Source organism: Anastrepha obliqua, chromosome 1 (assembly GCF_027943255.1).
Source record: "Anastrepha obliqua isolate idAnaObli1 chromosome 1, idAnaObli1_1.0, whole genome shotgun sequence".
NCBI lineage: Eukaryota > Metazoa > Arthropoda > Insecta > Diptera > Tephritidae > Anastrepha > Anastrepha obliqua.
In genome coordinates this window covers 3,542,029-3,564,721 of record NC_072892.1, presented here as the reverse complement: position 1 = coordinate 3,564,721, position 22,693 = coordinate 3,542,029, and the positions used below count along the sequence as shown (strand labels likewise).

The 22,693-nt window shown below is 33.5% G+C and overlaps 1 protein-coding gene across 1 annotated transcript in view; it reads right to left on the bottom strand.

Annotated features, from left to right (window-relative positions):
* The window catches only part of LOC129253175 (histone-lysine N-methyltransferase, H3 lysine-79 specific), a 209,703-nt gene that overhangs the window by 31,693 nt on the left and 155,317 nt on the right, over positions 1–22,693 (bottom strand). Inside the window, exons 4-6 of the mRNA XM_054891448.1 lie at positions 6,512–7,338; positions 4,151–5,587; positions 1,345–1,928 (exon numbers count right to left, since the gene is read on the bottom strand). Of these exons, the coding sequence (XP_054747423.1) occupies positions 1,345–1,928; positions 4,151–4,429 (863 nt within the window). The 5' untranslated portion in view covers positions 4,430–5,587; positions 6,512–7,338. The remainder of the gene's footprint in view (positions 1–1,344; positions 1,929–4,150; positions 5,588–6,511; positions 7,339–22,693) is intronic.

The following is a 22,693-nucleotide window of genomic DNA, read 5'->3' as shown; positions in this document are numbered from 1 at the left end:
GAAATTTTTTTATTAAGTTCGAAAACGAATGCTCATGCATAATGCAAATGACAGCAGGTTTACCTCAACGTAGTGTCCTAGGGGCTCTATTGTACCTGATATTTACAACAGATATACCGATCCCGAAAACAAAAAATTGCATTATAGCCACATTTGCGGATAACAAGGTTTTAATTGCATCAGATAAAATAGAAAAAAGCTACGATAAATGGGGAATAGAAGTCAACAAAGATAAAACGGTACAAGTAGATAAATATACAAATAGAAAGCCGTGTTTCTTAGGCTAACAATTAACATGAAATAAAAATCCTTCCTAGTGCAAAGTACCTTGGCATAACCATAGATGAAAAACTAAATTAGAAACGACATATAGAAAACAAACGAAATGAAATCAAAAACAAATTCAGACAGCTATACTGGCTGTTGGCTAAAAATTCAAAACTGCCCTACGGAAGGCGAGGATGTTAGCCCTTGGCAAACCGCCATTTCAGCAAACAAATCAAACAGCTCGTCCACGTAATAGATTTTGTTGGTAGTTCACGCATCTCTTACTATGATTTTCGAAGACCCAATCGTGTAGCAGTGGGCTCTGAGGACCAGCTAGCAGATAGCGCTTTCATGAGCCATGAACTGATGTTTTGTTTTTATGACACAAAATCGACCTCGACCTATCAACCTGTTGTATAATCCGCATGAAACTAACCATCTATTAAATTGTCCTATTAACCCGACTTCGAAGAGGCTCATTTCTTGGGCCTAAGGTTGGATGATATCGATGACAATAACTGATCAACGAACTGACCCAGATGGGTTTTGTTAAGCTCCCACAACAGTCGAGATCCCAGAAGCAGATCACTACTGAAACCCATAAAAAGAGTTCAATAGGAAGTACTCATATAAAATTAAGTTTTATAATCATAAAACTCATTCGAGGAAAAAAAATAGTGACAATTGTGTCAACAGCATAGGAACCGCGATTTGTCATTACTTCTTGAGATTGTAATACAAATGACTTTATGGCGTGGCCGGCAACTATTAAATAAATCTTTACTGTGATTATAAAGACTTGATCAGCTTTTTTGATCAGCATTGGATCGTAACAGTTCGTGTCATAATCGGTTTTATAGTTATTTTTGAAAGCAACAAATTTCGCAACATTGATAATATTAATGAATCAACTTTAGAAATTGTTCTATACCTAAAAACGCAATCCAAAAATAATTTTCTATTCTTTTAACGACTCACCTTTGGTTTAAATTCTTATTAAAACGATGAAAGTTTCTATTTGTCAAAATCTGAAATTCTATTTCATCCAAAAAAATATATTGCAACACTTTCACTTACCTATCAGTTATGCGAAAATTCAGCGGACAAAATGATTTCGACGATACAATACGTGCACCGTCACGCAAATCTGCGAAACGTTCCTTCAGCTGATGATCTACATTCGGCCCGAATGCAAAGTTATTTACGAAAACCAACGAAGATGAAGTAATTTTCTCACGATGTTCATCGACTAAAAAATCGCCTTTAATTAATTTATAATCGCAATAACGTTTCCCGAACCAAGCCATAAATTGCCGAAAATACATATCCATACGTTCGGCATAACGGGCCGGCGTATCCGCCTTTTCGATGCCCACGCATGCCTTAAGCGGAAACGAGCCAGCCATTTGTAATACGACTTGACCGACGCCGGAACCCAAATCAATGAATGTATCATCGTTTGTGACATTCACATGTTTGATCATCTGTTGGACGAGTTCGTATGATGTTTCACCATAGACCTCGGGCGAGAAGGGTTCGTAATTGTTGAGTTTATCCGGATCGAGTACGGCAGCATTATAGACTAATTGCAGTATATGTCTGAGTAAGCTGGGATGAGCGAATTTATTCAGACGCTCAGCGGGCAGTGAAGTTCCTTTTTCCTAAGGGAGGAATAGAGAGATAGGGAGGGAAAGAAATATTTAGATTAGTATTCATTTTATTATTATAATTTTGTGAATTTTGTCATAGATATTAAATGAAATTCTCAGTCGCGGAAGAACTTCTCACAAAAAATTCTAATACTGAAATTTATCTGATATTTTCTCGAAATTAGTTTTCTATTGATTGAAATCAAGGCATATAACAGCGTAGATTGTACCTGACACTTTCATTGTACGTGAAGTTTAAGGGAAGGTGGCCTATCAATGACGCATTTCTTGGAGTTATGAAGCTTGATAAATGGAAGATGCACTAGTGGATTCAAGCTTTAACAGATGAGGTTTTTTTTGTTAATTTAAATAATGGAAACAAAGAAGTGCTCTTAGAGCTTAATTTAAAGCAACCACGTGACCACTTGAATGCACTCAACGATTTCTTTTCGATTCAAACTTTTCTGAAGAGATCCCTAAGCTATGATCAGATTATCTCAGTAAAGTAGTAATTCATAAGTTGCTGGTATTTTGGAACCCCCAGTAATAGGGAAGGTAAAGCCATCTGTAAATAGACCACGAAATAAGACATTACTTTGTATCAATAAATTTCGTGTTCTGAGTAGCTTTCAGGAATTCTGTTGTTAGATTACAGATCGCGGATATATGCTCAAAAATGTATTTGTATGGAGACTGACATTCTTTGAAGACGATGGATCAGTACAAGTCCGTCTTTATGAAGTATATAAGAGTTGCAAAGAGGATTCGCTAAACCCAGAATTGTTCTCAGATCCATAGGCCGATTGGCAGTCAATTGTGCTTCGTTTGGGCCCCACACATGACTTTGTCGGGATACAGTAGCTTACTTTTGAAACCGCTTAGCTGAGAGTTTGCAGAGAACATTCAATGTTTTACAATAAGGTTAATACTGTCTCCTCGACGTTGTGAGTTTTGTTATTAGAAGACCGGAAGAGATTAGAAGATTATTACTATGGTAATTGCGGTACAACTGGGCGGACTTAGGTTGGGTTAGGATAGGATAAGGTGCCTATCCACACACTTAAACATACAGCGAAGAATAGCCCGTTGCAGTACTACTCGTTAACGTATAAAAGAGAATTGGAAGCTAAGAAAGGAGATCTTGAACAGTTCCGATATAATATATTCTTTAGGGAAACATTACCTGTCCAATATATTATATTTACCTCGTCGACTATGAAACAGTAACTACAATTGGGACTAGAAATAATGTTGAGTTTGACCGTATTTGTTTGAAAAGTCTGTGCAAAAGTAAAAACTACTTAATTGTTTGGGGTAAACCTTTTTTATTTTTCGACATAGTCTCCTTTTAGACTTCTACACTTCGTCCAACGCTGTTCTACTTTGTTGATCCCTTCCGAATAATAGGATTGTCCAAATATGTTTTCTACAAGCCATTTCTTCAACTTGGGGAACAAATAGTAGTTAGAGAGATGTGAGAGAGCCAAATTTGGAGAATAGGAGCGATGTGAAATGAGTTGGAACCCTATTTCCATTCATTTTGTGACCACAACTGCTGAAGCGTGAGCTGGTGAGTTGTCTTGATGGAAAAGGAAAATCACTCGACTTCCTTGATTCAGATGAGTGCCAAACATAAATAAACAGACCGATCTCGCTGAAACTGGGTGTGTGTTCTTCCACGAGATGCAACTAACTAAACATAACTTCGATACGCGCCGGTAATGCCATCTCTCTGACTTTGCACGGACTTTTCAAACGACCCTCGTATACGAGTATTACATCAGACAGTGTTTAGTGCAGACCACATCACTAATGCAAATTGCGACAGGATGAGCTTCGAAAGCTTCATGGTGTTCAAACAGCATTTGATAGTATGACTTAAGGCTCAGAGACAGCGAGAGAATACCATCTTTGATCGAGGAGTTTTTTTTTCTGCAATGCCGCTGAGACCAATAAAGTAGCCCCACAATTAATTTTAAGTGAACTCTCAATAGACTACAGCTTTGATTTATGCCTAGCTAGCGGAATAAATGTGGACGTTTTTGATACCTGCAATACACTACAGTAATCGGGCAGCCTAAATGTTCTCTTCTTATTCTTCTTAATATGAGCTAGTTACCCCTCCTCTGGCATGTTTAAGACCTAAAATTTTACCAGGCTTTATGTGCAGTTTGCCAGTATTTGAATATGATTTACAAAATTTAAAATTAAGATCGAAAGTATGCAATACTTACCAATGCAACAATACTGTCTACAGCCTTGTTGAATCGATCGACAAGATTTGTCATAGTCTTGTAGCAGGCAGTGTCAATTTGATGGAGATTAATCTCTTCGAATGCGGATGAGATGCTCGGCAATTCTTCGCACACGAACTTGATCGTGTCGATAATATCGATGCCATTGTCGTGTTTGTCCTGACCGCTGCCAACTTGTAGGGGCCACGCGAAAGTGACCACTTCAGAGGAGCCAGCAGGAGAACGCAACACCAAATCTTTGACTTGTGGTGTTGCCATATTGTGTGTCTATTTGGCGCTGCAATGTTGACGTTGATAATGGCGACCGCCGTTCTATTTTACATATGCTCAGCAAGCGAGCCGGCCAATCAGCCAGTCAGTAAATCAGTCAAACAAGCAGCAGGCAGCCAATTGGCAGTGGTTGCTATGATTTAATAAATTTTTGTTTTTGCTTTTGCTTTTTTGATGTTGTTCTTTGTTGTTTCGCTTTAAGGACTACGATGTGTGTAATGATGCAGCGTTGCGATGCGTGCGGAGAGTGAGTGGTGCGAGCGTGTAGGCGAGCGGACGGGCGGGTGGTTGGGTGGTTGGGCGTACGGGTGCGTTGGTACAGCGGTTGGCGCGTGTCAGTCGACGGTGCCTGAAACTTTACTCCACTCAGCTATGACGATAATTTTTCGACTTTCCGACAACTGCACCGGCTACGACGACCGACACCCAACACCACCAACAACAATACCGACGACACACCGCCACCAACACCACCAACGACACAATGGCGTTGCCGGCGATTCGTGTTACGTAACGTTATAAGAGTTACCAAAGTGTCAGCGCAAAACCAATCGCTCGGTGTATGCACTTTGGCTTCGAGTAACGCACAAGGCTTTTAAGCTGTTTCACGGATTCACCACCTAACAGCGCGCAGAGGATTCAATTTTCAGGATGCGCATGGATTTTATTGGAGAATTTGCTCCGAGCCAGACGAAGTGATGTTAGGTAGATTGATTGTATGCCGACGCTTAGCGCTTTTGTGCGTTTGGTGGAAATGGCGCGCGATCTTTCTCTCTATGTCGCTCTCTTTTCCTTCCTCTCACTCTCTTTCTCTCTCAATGTCAAAATGCTTTTCTGCCACTTTCGTACTGTGGGCTGCGGTTACTGTTGCTTTTACTGCGCGCTGCTTGTTTTTCGTGGGTGTTGTGCTGATTTTTGATGAACTTATTGTTGTAATTTGTACTTTTTCCAACTTTTTACTTATTACACTTTTTAAACCTAATATTTTATTTCTTTTACTTCGATATATATATTTTTATTTTTATTAAATTTTTTTCATTTAGGTGTCTTATGTTCAACTCAATTATGTAGGTATGTGTGTGGGTGTCATTTAATAATTTATGGAAACGAGTGATTGGTGGTGATACTGAGAATCTGCTTCGCTTGCTAATGATTACGAGAGTAGAAAATAAAACAGGTTAAATGTTTGAAAGAAAACAAAAATAAATAAATAAACAAAGACACGAATATCTTTGTATCTAACTAAATATAAAAGAAACAATTTTGCAGAGAAATAACAACAACAACCACATTTTATGTACTGTAAGTTAGATTGTTGTGTGAGTTGAGGTAAGTGAAAGTAAGCGCTCTGACGCTGGTGATGTTTTTGCCTGACGCGAATATCGAGCGGCTATGTTTGGTGAATGGCGGAAGGAATCGTAGATTTCGAGTGATGAAAATCGTTATTTCAAAATGTTTAACAAAGTGCTGTCACAGCTAGAATTGTAATTTTATACAACAGCCGAATGAAATGTGCAATTTTAGTGCATCTCAAGTTACTCTCACTGTCAAGTTCAAACTGAACACCTAAGGGATGAACGCGATTTCAGATTCAACTAAACAGATAACACATAAATATCCGATTACATACATTAGTCGGAGTATGCAAACTGCTTTCCTCAAGATAAGTTACTGTCGATAAGTAACTGCGAATGTTTATCATAACTTAGTGGACGATGGGCAATTTCGCTCAGCTCTCTAAAGAAATTTATACTGCAGAGTTAAAATTGTACATTGACAGCGATTACCGACCAAATATTGTTAGTGTTGTTGTTGTTTTAATATCATTAAATATGCCGCATAATTTCTTGGCCGGTGACCAATCGGTTGTGAATGATATTTCATTGAAATTCTTAAAAATTAATAAAAGATATCATTTATTGCATGAAACTAATCTAAAACTGCAATATTGCGACTACTTCGAATGAGTTACGCAGTGAAGAGAATTTTGTACTCTGCCCGAAACTGTCACGTTTCAATGGAATTAAGTATTACTTTCAGTGCTAAATAATGAAAAAACCCTTGGCTTACTGTTCTTTATGTATGGTTGCCTATGCAATTGTAATAATTCTTTATTTTGGGAATGAAACACAGAGAGCACAGAGATATTACAATGTTATGCTTATTATTTGAAAGATTTGTCTTGAAAGTACACAGAAGGCATACATAAATAGTGGCTTGGCATTCTGTAGCAGAAATGCTAAAATTAGAGCATGTAACGATCAGTTAGCTGGTACTGATTCATATTTCATTCATATATTCATTCATGACTACTATTCATTTTTTAGGCAGAGATCGAAATCTGCGAAACATCCATCAAAGCTTGTGACAACGATTGTGGCAGTTTCTTGCGCTCGAACATATTTAATTCACTTTCTACCATTTGCTTTGTTTTCTTTACACCTATGCAGTTATCTGTTAGTCAATTGTTGGTCAGTTGTCTGGTTTTTTATATGATACGCATTGTTTAAATAAACCGATTTTCGAAAATGATGATTTTGGTGGAATATGGAGGAGCGCATGCGCATGAGCGAGTATTTTTTTTTTTTTTTAATCTTTTTTGTTTTGAAAAAAGAGTTCTGCGATCTTTCTTTTAGCATAAAAATTAAATAATTTTTACGCGAACAAATTGTTATTATTATTTTATATTAGTGTTCATTTCACAATAAATTTATATGTGTTTTTGGTTGCGTATGTACGTGCGTTACAATTTTTTTTGCGCGCAATGAACGAATTACGAGTATCAGATTTTAACGAACTGTTTTATTTTACGTTATTTTATTAATTGTTTGTTCTCTATAGTTTTTATTTTTGTTTGGTTTTTTTTCAACGAGAAGTACGAGTAATTGCAAAGTAGTCTGTAAAAGAAAGAAACAGAAAGGGTAAACATAAATAAATAAGGTATAAAATAATTCATAGGAAATATAAATATGAATGCTGCATGTATGAATACGATATGTGAATATCAATATGAATAAATATTTAGCCATGAAGAGCGAGTACTAGCGCATATAAATGAGAGCGCAATTATATTATGAGGAGCTAATAAGGCAATGCGAAAAAGGATACAACATAAGAAGAAAATAGTTTTAAAAAATTTAAATGAAATACAATAAATCATATGAAAGGGTTATGGAAAATCAGATGAAAGTTTTTATAAATTTAATTTTTTCCCCAAAATACTTGAAATTAAAAAACAATTACAATAGTAATAACTTCATATACGTATGTAAATAGTAACAAGTATATTTTATATGTTTTCAGCACGTGACTATATATAATCTAAAGGTAAATAAATGTATAAGTAAGAGAATATAGTGCTTATTATATTTAAGATATAGAGAGCTGTGATTCTTAATTTTGTTATTATGCACATAAACAGGAATTTACGATTTTTTTTTTAAATACTTAAAAAAATATTAAGAAAAATAGAAAGAAAAATATTAAGAATGAAGTGAGGAAAATTTTGAAAATTAAATAGAAAATATAAATAAAATTTTTTATTAATTAAGATAAGAAAGAAATAAAAAAATTATAAATTAAGATAAAACATCACGAAATTTTATATAAATTGAAAACCAAAAACTTCTAAACTACAACAAAAACAAATAAAAAAATTAAATTTAAAAAATATAAAAAAACAATCATAAATGTTGTAACTTCAGATGAAACAATGAAATATTTTATGTGAATTGAAAATTAAAAAATTCTAACGAAATAAAAATTTTTATAAATTAATATAAAACAATAAGTTATGTAAATTGAAAATTAAAACATTCTAAATTTGAAAAATTAAAAAAAAGAGATACAATGTTGAACAAATTAAGATAAAACAGGATATTATATCAATTAAATTGAAAATATATATATATTTTATGTTTTTTTTTATTTTTATTATTATTTTTTATTTATATCACCCCTTTATTTATTACAGTCTGTTATATATTAACAATATGTAAGTTTTGTACAATTGGGATCTATTATGTTCTTTTACCAATGTAAGAAGAATCTGTTATAATTTTTTTTTTTGTTTTTTGTAATTACACTGTAAATCTTATAGATATATCAGTCGGTGTGAGTCGCTTTAATCTTTGTTTGATATTTTCTGTCGGTACTATTTTACGCATTTGTTCGTTTTGGTGGACTGACAGTCGCTGGATATGCTTAGTGCTACATTTTGTGATTGTTTCTTGGATAGTGTCTATGTTTAAGTACGATGTATGGCTTCATTGGAAATAAACCAACCAGCATTTGTTATATTTCGTAATATTTTGGATAGTGTTCGCTGTATGAGCTGAAGATTATTGTTTTTAGCCGTTCACCATATTTCTATTCCGTATTTCCAGATGAGAGTAATAATTGTTTTGTATATAGTCACCTTATTATAAAGTGACAGTTTTGATGCTCGTCCGATTAGCCAACTTAATTGCCGGTACTTATTCTTAATTTGATTTCTTTTGTTAATGATATGCTGTTTCCATGTTAGTTTCTCGTCAATAGATTATATTTTGATGTCTTTTTGTTTGTATATATAACTTCCATAGTTTTGTCTTTATTAACTTCTATACCCCATTCGTCAAACCAATTTACTGTATTATTTATTAATATTTGAAGTGTAAAGGTCGCCAGTTTTTCGTCATTGTTTGATGCCATTAATACAGTATCATCCGCAAACGTTGCTATCTTAGATATAAAAGAGGACCTAATACACTGCCTTGCGGTACTTCAGCTGTCATTGATAGAATATCGGAATATTCGTCTTCATATCTTATATAAAATTTTCGATCAGTTATGTAGCTATTCAAAATTTCAAAGTAGTTTTGTTTCGTTTGAGCTTATGCAAAAGTCCTTTATGCCAAACTTTATCAAAGGCTTTTGCAATGTCCATGTATACAGCTACACAATATTTTTTGTCATTCATATCGTTAAGTATTTTGTTAGCAACCCTGTGGATTTGTTGGACTGTTGAGTGTTGCCGTCTAAATCCGAATTGATGGCTTGGTATCACTTTTTTTGCTGTCATAATTGGTTCTAATCGGTTGAACAATATTTTTTCAAACACCTTTGAAAGTATTGGCAATAAGCTGGTGGCATTTTCCTGGTTTGGGTAAGGCGGTAATTTGAGGAATTTTCTATAGTCGTGAGAAGGATTTAGTCTCTAACATGCAATTAAATATATTTCTTATGAATTGCAATGCTATTTCAGGTAACTCTTTTAAAATGTTTCCATTTATTAGAGCTTTTTTATCGTTTAGCTGTCTTATTTGATTTTTAATTTCGCTTACGGTGGTCTTTCTTGTTTTAATTTGCGGAACGTTTATTATGTTATCAGATTTAATGTTGATGTTTTGACTATCCATTTCACTTGTAAATGTGTCTAAGAAGTGTTTGGCTAGGGTATCGGCTTTTTCTTTGCTTGTTTTTGTCCATATTTTATGTTAAGTGAAAAAACATTTTGAATTTAAAAACAATAAAAATAAAGAAATAATGTTGTTTATAAATTAAGATAAAACAACAAGATGTTTTATGTATACTAAAAATTAAAAAATTCTAAATTTAAAAAATATTCAAAAAAAGATATACACCTTTTTTAAAATTAAGATAAAAATATATATATATTAAGTCGAAACAAAATTTTTATTTAAACTAAAAATTAAAAAATTCTAAATTTAAATAATATATTTCTAAATTTCAAAAGAAATTTAAAACATAAATAAACTTTTTTAAAAACAATTAAAAAAATGTGCAAAAATATATTATTAAAAAAAAATTTGTAATTACAAATAAAGGTTATTGAAAAATGGAAATACAAAATTTTATGAATCAAGATAAACAGCGCAATACTTTGAGTAAATTGAAAAATAAAAAATACGTAATTCAAAAAGTATTAAAAAAACATTATAAGAAAATTAAAATAAAAATAGTAGAAAAAAAGTATAATAAAACGAATATAACAAAGCTAAAAATCTTATAAAAACAAAAAAAAAACAGAAAAATAAAAATTGCTGAAAAACGATATAAATAGGTTTAAACCAAAAAAATTTTAAATTTCTTACAAAACAAATCAAGTACAAAAATGAGAGTCGATGAAAAACGGTTAAATAAATTAAAATTAAAAAACTAAATTTTTAACTGTGCTACAAGTAAGCAATGACAACCTAAATGGACTTTATTGCGCATTTAAAAAAACGAAATTTAGGAAGTATTTAAAAAAGGGTTAAAACAAATATAAAAAATATGAGGAAATAAAAAATTGTGTACAAAATATAAAAATTAAATAACAAAAATACTAAAAAAAAGATCAAACAAATAAAATTTTACAAAAAAATATTAAGTTTTATAAAAAATATTTAAATTTTACAAAAATAAAAGTTTAAAAAAAATGAAAGAAAAGTGGAAAATGCACAATGAAATAAAAAAAAAAATTCAAAAATTAAATAATTTAAGGAAGATATCAGAAAATAGTTAAAAATTAAATAAGCAATGACAACCACCAATGGACTTTAATGCGAATTTTAAAAATGCGAAATTTAGAAATTATTAAAAGAATATATATAATAAAAAAACTAAAATTGTATGAAAAAAAACCTAAAAAAAGACAAAAATTTTATAAAAAATTTAAATTAAAATAAAAAAATTCTAATTATAAAACAAATAAAAATTTTACAAAAGGCAAAAAAAAACTATTTAAAAAATAAAAAAAATATTAAAAAAAAATATGTATAAAAAAGTCTTACAAAACAATTTTAAGAAAAGTGAAAACATGAACAACGAAAAAAAAAAAATTAAAACAAAAAATATTTAAAACATTAAAAATTGCACAGTAAGCAGTGCTGATAAACAAGCAATGCCAACAAGATTTGAAGTTTAGAAAAGCGGAAAAATAAACTAACGTACGAACTCAACACTCAAAACCCATACACACCAATTTTCGCAACATCATTAAACACAGCCCAATCTGTTCTACTGCTATATACTTTAGTCTATGGGAGCTTTGTTAAACTGCTATCATAAAATGCCTGAGTGCGAAAAAAGTGCTCACGGCCAGAACATAAATATATTTGTAGAAAACAATTTTTTTAACAAAAATAAATTTTTTAATTTCATAAAAGCGTCAATGGGTTTTCGGGTCAAATTTACCATCAAACTACATTCAACGCTACGCTTCAAGAATTTAAGCCTAATTTAGTTCGACCAAAATTTGTGAAATCGGATGTAAATCTCTCACACAGCACTTAAATGTTTATTAGCCAGCCATGTTGTTGTTTAGAGTCCTTAACTGCACACTTCATCAAAATGTATGCGCCCGCCAGACATGAGACAAATAAATTAGCAATAAACCAACAAATGAATGAATGAATGACCGAGCACAAATGTCAAGGAAAATTTTATGAATTGCTGCTGTGAGGCCAGGACAGCGTGCACACACGCACACACATCCCACTGCATGAAATGTGGAAGTTTTTGGGAAATGAAAATAGAAAATGTTTTGTACTATGTAATATATTCACGTGCATATGGACGTATGTGTATGCGTGTGTGTATTGGTGTATTTAAGTGGCATAAATACAATGCCGATGGAGAGCAATTTAATGGGAGCAATGCCACCGCAGAAAAGAGCCAATTTAAAAAAGCTTAAATAGATGCAGGCCAATTTATGCATAAAATATATTCTCTGACACACACAGATGCAAAAGCTTGTGGGTATGAGTTACTTATGTAAGATTGTGCATATGGTTGGTATGTGCTTACACGAGTAAATATATAATATTATATAAATATTTAATTCTATTGATTGGCTTGGTACAGAACTGTGTGTGTGTATGCAATATTAAATAAACGAATGTTTATAAGCAAATTTGCATAAATGCAATTTCGAGTTTACGATTTGTGGATGTATATGAAATTTGCATGACATATGCTTGCATAATGAATGTGATAATAAAGTTTTCTCTATTCTACAGGTATACCTACACCTGTGTGCACAATAGTAGCAGGGCGACATATTGTAAAGTTTTTATTTTGTACTTTTTGGGTGTTTGGCCGAGCTCCTCCTCCTATTTGTGGTGTGCGTCTTGATATTGTTCCACAAACGCAGGGACCTACAATTTCAAACCGACTCCGAACGGCAGATATTTTTTTATGAGGAGCATTTTCATGGCAAGTTAAGGAATGCAACCGCTTTTCTACCAAAACTGCTGACACTGATAATCTTAGCTATTCAAATGATGTCACATCTGGGGCAGCTGCACAAATGTCTTAAATATCAAATTCTCTGGAATAATTATTATCATGACAAAGCAATAGCACAACAGACAACGAGTTACAATAACCGGCAGCAGTACCAAATACATTATGGAAATAAAACAGTACCAAATACATTATGAAAAATGGCCAACGTGTGGCCATAAGAATATAAAAATTAATTATTGATCGGAAAAGGACTTCGGACAATCCTTAAGATCAAAGTTTTCAATATTGCTATAAAAAGTATCCTTGGGATAAAAAAAAGGAGAAATAAAGCAATAACTGTTAATTTTTATTTTCTGTGCCCACAATCAACTAACTTAAATTGACGTAGTTTGAGACTCATCAATCAAGTTATCAAAGATATCTGGACATTAAGGACCTCCAAAGGATGAAGGAGCTCTGGCAGAAATCACAGCAATCAAGTATCCTACCACCGGAGAAGAGTAAACAAATTAATTTTAAGTGAATAAATTAATAAAGGGACAAAATGAGTACGGATAGTGAAATTTTAGCACAACTTATTGCCGCTCAGACACACGATTTAAAAATTGAAAAAGAGCAATTAAGACTTCAATTAAGAAATTTGACAAGCACACATAATGTGACAAAATTCGAGACACAAAGCATTGCAGAAACAATTCAATGTAATGAGACTTTAGATATCATAAAATCATTACCCGAATTCAATGGTAAGGGCTACGTGCGCTGGAGAGAAGCAGCTCATAACACTATTTCATTGCACGTTAAAGGAAGTAGGAAATATTTTGCTGCACTAACTATTCTCAGGAATAAAATTACACAAAAAGCCAACGATACTCTAACAAATCATGGCACAGTTCTTAATTTTGAGGCCCTAATAAGCCGACTAGACTTTGCTTATGCAGATAAACGTCCTCTGCATATATTAGAACAAGAATTGAATCTAATACAGCAAACGAATTTGAACTTAGTAGATTATTATAACAAAGTGAATTCGCAATTGACATTAATGATTAATGAAACTATTATGACCTACGGGAATAGATCAGAGATAACTAAAGAATACAACAAAATACATCGGTTAGATGCACTGAGAGTTTTTATAACACGATTAAATTATCCTTTAAATAATATTTTAATGGCCATTAACCCCACAGATCTACCCAATGCATTAGCTAAGGCCCAGGAAATGGAGTCTAACCAAATGCCAATGAACAGTCAAATGAACAGAAATAGGAATTCTAACAATAATAATAAGAATTTCCCTAAACCAAATAGTTATAATCAACATTCGAATTTCGAATAGTTTACGTTTTGACCAACGTGCCGGTCAACAGAACAACAGTTATAGAAATTTTGATTGGCAAAATCAACCTAAGCCAGAACCGATGGAAGTGGATAGTTCAGGCCAATTTAAACAACAAACCAACTCTCAACCAAGGCAGAATACTTATAAGCCTAACTACCAATCTAATAATAACCCGGAAGAGCGAACGCCAAAAAGAAGTTTCGGGTCAGGTAATAGTCATCAACCCCAACCGAAAAAACAAAGAATTAACAATATACAGGAGAATGCTTTTTTAGACGAAGCAACCCCTTGCCTTACATATTCAGACAACTGCGAGACACAAACAGAAAATTAAAAGTATTGATAGACACAGGAGCAACAAATTGCTTCTGTAAACCAAACATTCTACCTAATAGAGAGCAATTAGAAATTGCAAAACGCGTAAGAACGATAAATGGTTATACAACAATTACGCATTGTTATAATGCATACATCTTTAACCACTCAACACGATTTTATGAAGTTAAACATTTAGAAAGCGATATACTAACAGGAATGAATTTGCTAAGCAAATTGAAAATACAATTAAATTTTGAAGATAATACACTCTTAACAAATGGAAAAAAGAGAAATTTTACACCCTTGACGAAATCGAGCTAGGACAAATAAATAACTTAAAACAAAAGAACGAGCATAAAATAGGGGAAATAAAAAGTATGATTTTAAATGAACATGGGAAAATAGATACGTCGCTACCTTTTAAAACGGACGTAAACGCAGAAATCAGGACTATTACAGACAGTCCTATTTGGAGTAAGCAATATCCTTACCCGCTATCAGCCAATGAATTTGTTAATGAAGAAATAGGAAAAATGATAAAACAAAATATTATAAGAGAAAGCAAGAGACCCTATAATTCATCCATATGGGTGGTTCCCAAGAAAGGTACCAATGAAGACGGTACTCCAAAAATGAGGATGGTTATTGATTACAAAAAGTTAAACGAGAAAACGATAGCAGACAAGTATCCCATCCCAGATTGCAATGTAATACTTTCCAATTTAGGGAAAGCGAAAGTTTTCTCTACAATCGATTTAGAATCGGGTTTCCATCAAATATTAATGAAACCAGAAGATATTGAAAAAACAGCATTTTCCGTGAACAACGGCAAATACGAATATATTCGAATGCCTTTGGATTACGGAATGATCCTCCAATATTCCAACGAGCTATGGATAATATACTTCGTCAATACGTAGGAAAATTTTGTCACGTCTATATAGACGATATCATAGTTTACTCTAGCAACGCTGACGAGCACTATGAACATTTCTTCTTCTTAATTGGCGCTATAACCGCTTACGCGATTTTGGCCGAGTTTAACAAAGCGCGCCAGTCGTTTCTTTCTCGTGCTAACCGGCGCCAATTGGACACACCAAGTGAAGCCAAGTCCTTCTCCACCTGATCTTTCCAACGCAGAGGAGGCCTTCCTCTTCCTCTACTACCACCAGCTGGTACCGCATCGAATACTTTCAGTGCCGGAGCGTTTGTATCCATTCGGACGACATGACCCAGCCAACGTAGCCGCTGGATCTTTATTCGCTGTGCTATGTCTATGTCGTCGTAAAGCTCATACAGCTCATCGTTCCATCGTCTGCGATATTCGCCGTTGCCAACGTGCAAAGGTCCAAAAATCTTGCGCAGAATCTTTCTCTCAAACACTCCAAGCGTCGCTTCATCGGATGTTGTCATCGTCCAAGCTTCTGCGCCATACGTAAGGACGGGCATGATGAGAGTCTTGTAGAGTGTTAGTTTTGTTCGACGAGAGAGGACTTTACTGCTCAGTTGCCTACTTAGTCCAAAGTAGCACTTGTTGGCAAGAGAGATTCTACGTTGGATTTCAAGGCTGACATTGTTATCGGTGTTAATGCTGGTTCCTAAATAGACGAAGTCTTTTACAACCTCGAAATTATAACTGTCTACAGTGACGTGGGTGCCGATACGCGAGTGCGCCGACTGTTTGTTTGAAGACAGGAGGTACTTCGTTTTGTCCTCGTTCACCACCAAACCCATTCGCTTTGCCTCTTTATCCAGTTTGGAGAAGGCAGAACTAACAGCGCGGTTGTTAAGGCCGATGATGTCAATATCATCGGCATACGCCAACAATTGTACGCTCTTATAAAAAATTGTGCCTGAGCGATTAAGTTCTGCGGCTCGTACGATGCTCTCCAACATCAGGTTAAAGAAGTCACACGACAGCGAGTCACCCTGTCTGAAACCTCGTTTGGTATCAAACGGCTCGGAGAGGTCCTTCCCAATTCTGACGGCGCTGCTGGTGTTGAGCAACGTCATCCTACATAGCCGTATTAGTTTTGCGGGGATACCAAATTCAGACATCGCGGCATACAGGTAACTCCTTTCCGTACTGTCGAATGCAGCTTTGAAGTCGACGAAAAGATGGTGCGTGTCGATTCTTCTTTCATGGGTCTTTTCCAAGATTTGGCGTATTGTGAATATTTGGTCGATGGTAGACTTTCCAGGTCTGAAGCCACACTGATAAGGTCCAATCAGTATGAACATTTAGTTAAAATAATAAATACACTGCAAAAAGCACATATGAAAATATCACTTGAGAAATCAGAATTTTTCAAGTCAAACGTAGAATTTTTGGGCTACCAAGTAGCTCATAATGTTATTAAAACGGACGAAAAAAAAAAATCGAAACAATAAGGAATTATCGTGTACCAAGAACGCTAAGGCAATTAAGAAGCTTCTTAGGAATGACAGGGTATTATAGGAAGTTTGTGTACAAGTATGCACACATAACAAAGCCATTAACAAAGTATTTAGCAGGAGAAAACGGAAGAGTTTCTCAAAATCAGTCAAAAAAAGTTATAATTCAATTAGATAAAGAGGCATTAAACGCAGTAGACAAACTAAAAAACGAATTAATTCAACAAGTAGAATTGACACAACCAAATTTTAGCAAGAAATTTATACTAACAACAAACTCATCCAATGAAGCAATTGGAGCCGTACTAGCACAAGATAATAAGCCCATTACGTTCATTTCAAAAACCCTAAACAAAACTGAACGAAATTATGCGACAAACGAAAAGGAGTTATACGCAATCGTATGGGCGTTAAAGAGTCTAAGAAACTACTTTTACGGAGTAGCGGATTTAGAAATTCACACAGACCACCAACCTCTAACTTTCGCAGTATCGGCAAGAAACCCCAATTCTAAAATGAAAAGGTGGCTCGCCTTGATAGAGGAATATGTACCTAAAATTATATATAATATAAACCAGGGAATACCAATCATATAGCAGTTTTTAAACAATAATAATTTAGAAAATGGCAACGACGACCTAACAGAAACTGTACATTCAGCAGAAAGTTTAGATATTTTTCACATTAAAACAATTCAGAAACCTCTAAACTCCTTTCCACAGCAAAGAGTATTAAACAAGGAGAGTACGAATGACCATTTTAGAACGAAAAATTTTAATTCGTTTCGACATCATCTATACTAATATTATAAAGAGGAAAACTTTGTTTGTTTGTTTGTTACGAATAGGCTCAAAAACTACTGGACCGATTTTAAAAATTCTTTCACCATTCGAAAGCTACATCATCCACGAGTAACATGGATCATATTTTATTTTGGAAATAGGGCTCGAGATATAGGTCAAAACGTGGACCCGGGTAACCTTCGGATGTGTATGTACAATATGGGTATCAAATGGAAGCTGTTTTTGAATGCATTAGTCCAGAGTATCTTTCATGCCGCTCCGTGACTAGGGTCTCGAGATAGAGACCAAAACGTGGACCCTAGAATGTGTTTGTACAATATGGATATCAAATTGAAGCTGTTGGTGAATGCTTTAGTACAGAGTATTTTTCATGCCGCTCCGTGACTAGGGTCTCGAGATATAGGTCAAAACGTGGACCCGGGTAACCTTTGGTTGTGTATGTACAATATGGGTATCAAATGAAAGCTGTTGATAAGTGCTTTATTACGCGGTAATTTTCATACCTATTGATGACTAGGGTCTCGAAATATATGCCAAAACGTGGACCCGCCGTGTCTTTGCACCGAATTAAACCAAATTTACACACATTGTTAAGGAGGTATTGAAGATGGTTTCCGTATAGTTTGGATACCTATTGGTAGATAGGGTCTCGAGATATAGGTCAAAACGTGGACCCGGGTAACCTTCGGATGTGTATGTACAATATGGGTATCAAATGGAAGCTGTTGGTGAATGCTTTAGTTCAGAGTATTTCCATCCGCTCCGTGACTAGGGTCTCGAGATAGAGACCAAAACGTGGACCCTAGAATGTGTTTGTACAATATGGATATCAAATGAAAGCTGTTGATAAGTGCTTTAATACGGGGTAATTTTCATACCTATTGATGACTAGGGTCTCGAAATATATGCCAAAACGTGGACCCGCCGTGTCTTTGCACCGAATTAAACCAAACTTACACACATTGTTAAGTAAGTATTGAAAATGGGTTTCGTAAAGTTTGGTTGTAATTCGGAGCAGTGGCAACGGGTACATCGTTCTTTTGAGCCAGCCATAATGTCGCTTACTTTTCTAACGCTTGGGGCGGAACTGAACTGTCAAATTGACAGTGTGGGTTACAATGTGTCAATATTTCTTTCTGATTTGGATGCCATAAGGAAAAAACGTAAGTGCAACATGTAAAAATTGTTTGTGAATTTTTTTGGAGTGGATTTTGGAACAGTGAATAATTTCTTACGAAATTTGAGAATTTAATGTGAAATCCGAATGAAATTATGTGTTCGTGGAAAAAACAATTTTTTTCGTTTTTTTTTTGTTGAAAAATATAAATGGTTAATGGTTAAAAAAGCTCCAATGCTTAATAAAACATATAAATTGAAACGAAAAATTCATGGATGATCAGGAAAAAAGACGATTGTTTATTCATATGCGTTGATTTGAAATTTAAAAACAATCTTCTTTTTTCCTGATTTTCAATTTATATTTTATATTTACTCAAAAACAAATAGAAAAACAAAAAATATTGTTTATGCCAAAGCGCTTGAATAAAGAATAAAGAAATAAATAATATGAAAACCGTATATTTTCTGTTCTAAACCATATCTATTCTATTTTAGTGTGCCCAGCGAAGGGGGCCGGGTTTGCTAGTATAAAATATAAAGACTTGGAGTTTTTAAAAAAAATTATAGGAGAACGATTGAATAAGAATCTGCTAACAGGAATTCATTGTAATATGGAAGACTTATATGAAGTAAAACAAATTTTAAGGAATAGAATAGCAAAGAAAATTTTTCATACAGACGTAATAGCAATGGATGTAATTAACGAAGAGGACCAGGAGAAGATTGTGAGACAAACTCACACTAGGGCGCACAGAAATTATAAGGAAAATATCAAACAGATTTTTAAGGACTACTACTGGCCTGAAAGGAAAAAACAATTTAAACAATTTATTAGAAACTACGATATCTGCAATAAAAATAAATACGATAGACACCCTAAAAAAATTCCATTTGGCGAGGCACCAATCCCAAACAAGGAGGGAGAACAGATTCACATTGACATATTCTTTGCGCTAAACTTAAAATTCTTAACTTCAATAGACGCATACTCAAAATTTTTGGTGATTAAACACATTGATGATAAAACTAAACTACAAGATAAAGTATTACAAGCTTTACAAAGCTTCCCAGCGGAAAAGAGGATAACTTGCGATAACGAACCGGGATTTAGTTCAGCACAATTTTAATCTTTTGCAGAACGAATGAAAATACAAACTAACTTTTGCGACCCTGAGCATTCAACAACTAATGGACAAATAGAAAGAGTCCACTCCACAATAATAGAAATTGCAAAATGCATTAGGGAGGAGTTTGAAATAGTAAATTATATAGAAGTAATAATTAGAGCAGCCCAATCCTATAATCAAACAGTACACTCAGTAACAGACAAAAAGCCTTTCGAAATTCTTTATAATAAAGTTAAGCATGACGATTTGCCTAACAAGCTAAAAGACGCACAAATAACGACATTGAGTAGTAGAAATAAAAATAGACAAATGCGGACATTTAATGAAAATGAAATAATATTCGAAAAAGATAATCAATATCAAAGTAAACTAAAACCTAGGTATAAAAAACAAATGGCCAAAGAAGATTTAGGAAATAAAATAATGATCAGAAATAAAAACAGGATAATACATAAAGATAATATAAAATCTTAAAATCTTTTAAGTTCACAATGTTCCACCTCTTCCTAATTTGTATGGCGATCCCTTTGATCAGAGCACAAATCGAAATCATAGATCTTAATCACGGAAATGGATATTCACTTCTGAAGCTAGACAAAGTAAAATTAATTGAAAGGTACGATAGAATTACCTATTTAATTAACACAATAATGTATAAACAACAAGTTGACAATTTAGAAGCACTAGTACTTAAAGAAATAGAACCTAATCTACTTATGATGGCTAAAATAAAGCATATTCGAAATCAGATAGACACACTTACTCCACATAATAGGATTCAGAAAAGAGGATTATTTAATTTTATGGGAACAGGATTGAAATATATTTATGGCGCAATGGATGATGAAGATCGTCAATAAATAGAAGGAAAATTAGAAGTAAACACAGTGAACGCACATAATGCAATTGAACAAATCAATCTTCAGAAAAATATTAATGAGAAATTTAACCATGAAAATAAAACTAGCACTGCTAATCTAAACCATCATTACGAGGAATTGTTTCAAAATATTAATGAAGTTAACACAGAATTAAACAAATTATCAAAAGAAAAGTGGACTAACAAACTGTTAGAAAATCTAATGTATATTGAGACTAACATCATAAGAATCAAAGAAATCCTAATGACAAGTCAAAACAACCTTCTGAGCAGGGATATTATCACAAATGATGACAGTTTAAACTTTAATATAACTTTTGAAAAATTAAGTAAGATCAAAATTGTGATTGTCACTCATAACGGAAATATTGTAATATTAGTTGAAATTCCCTGTTTTACTAAAGAAACCTATCAATTAATCTATGTTCAACCTATACCCAATGTTAATCAAGCAGAAATTTATGTCCAAGAAAATGAAATCTTAGCTCTAAATGGTGTTATATATAAAAAGACTTCCTTCAAGAAAGAATTAGAAGAATATAAAAATGAATGTATCGAAAATTTATTTAACAGTAAAATGCACTGTAAATATGGGATTAATAACCAATCAAAAGTAATTGAAATGGATACAAACCAATGCAAAGAATCAAACTATATATCACAACTGTAGTTCTAACAATTTTACTATTAACGGAAATTATTTGATACGATTTGAAGACTAATATTGAAATTGATAAAGTAACTTATAAACATCGTTAACCTCTCGCAGTACAACTTTTACCAAACTCAGTCAGATTAATTAATATAACATTCATGAAGAATTTAAGTATGGAAGATATGCATTTTAGAAATTAATGAATTACAGTCTAATAGTTATTATAAGTTATAATAATAATAGCAATATTAATAATTTGTAAATGTCGAGAAAATAAGAAAACCAAAGTTAAAATCGAACAAATTCCGATGCAAAAACCAGCAATGTCCATTGATCAAACGATGGAAAGGATCAATTACTATTCATCTTTGAATCGGGACAATTCATCTAACAAAGGGGGGAGTTAAGGAATGCAAACGCTTTCCTACCGAAACTGCTGACACTGATAATCTTAGCTATTCAAATGATGTCACATCTGGGGCAGATGCACAAATGTCTTAAATATCAAATTCTCTGGAATAATTATTATCATGACAAAGCAATAGCACAACAGACAACGAGTTACAATAACCGGCAGCAGTATCAAATACATTATGGAAATAAAACAAAATAAAATAGATTCCTCAAACTGCAGTGGCAGCGACAGCAACCGACAGCAGCTTAGGTTAGATTAAGAATTGTATAATTAAATAAAGTTAGACTCAATTTGGAGTGACGACTGACAAGTCAACCCGCGAATATTTATTTTGGCAGAAATACACTCGGAGGTTTGCCATTACCTGCCGAGGGGCGACCGCTATTAGAAAAATGTTTTTTTTTTTAATTTTGCTGCTTCACGGAGATTCGAGCCTACGTTCCCTCCGTGAATTCCGAATGGTAGTCACGCACCAACCCATTTGGCTACGGCGGCCGCCGTAAATATATATAGTTAACTAGCAAACCCGGCCCCCTTCGCTGGGCACACTAAAATAGAATAGATATGGTTTAGAACAGAAAATATATGGTTTTCATATTATTTATTTCTTTATTCTTTATTCAAGCGCTTTGGCATAAACAATATTTTTTGTTTTTCTATTTGTTTTTGAGTAAATATAAAATATAAATTGAAAATCAGGAAAAAAGAAGATTGTTTTTAAATTTCAAATCAACGCATATGAATAAACAATCGTCTTTTTTCCTGATCATCCATGAATTTTTCGTTTCAATTTATATGTTTTATTAAGCATTGGAGCTTTTTTAACCATTATCCATTTATATTTTTCAAAAAAAAAAAAACGAAAAAAAATCTTTTTTCCACGAACACATAATTTCATTCGGATTTCACATTAAATTCTCAAATTTCGTAAGAAATTATTCACTGTTCCAAAATCCACTCCAAA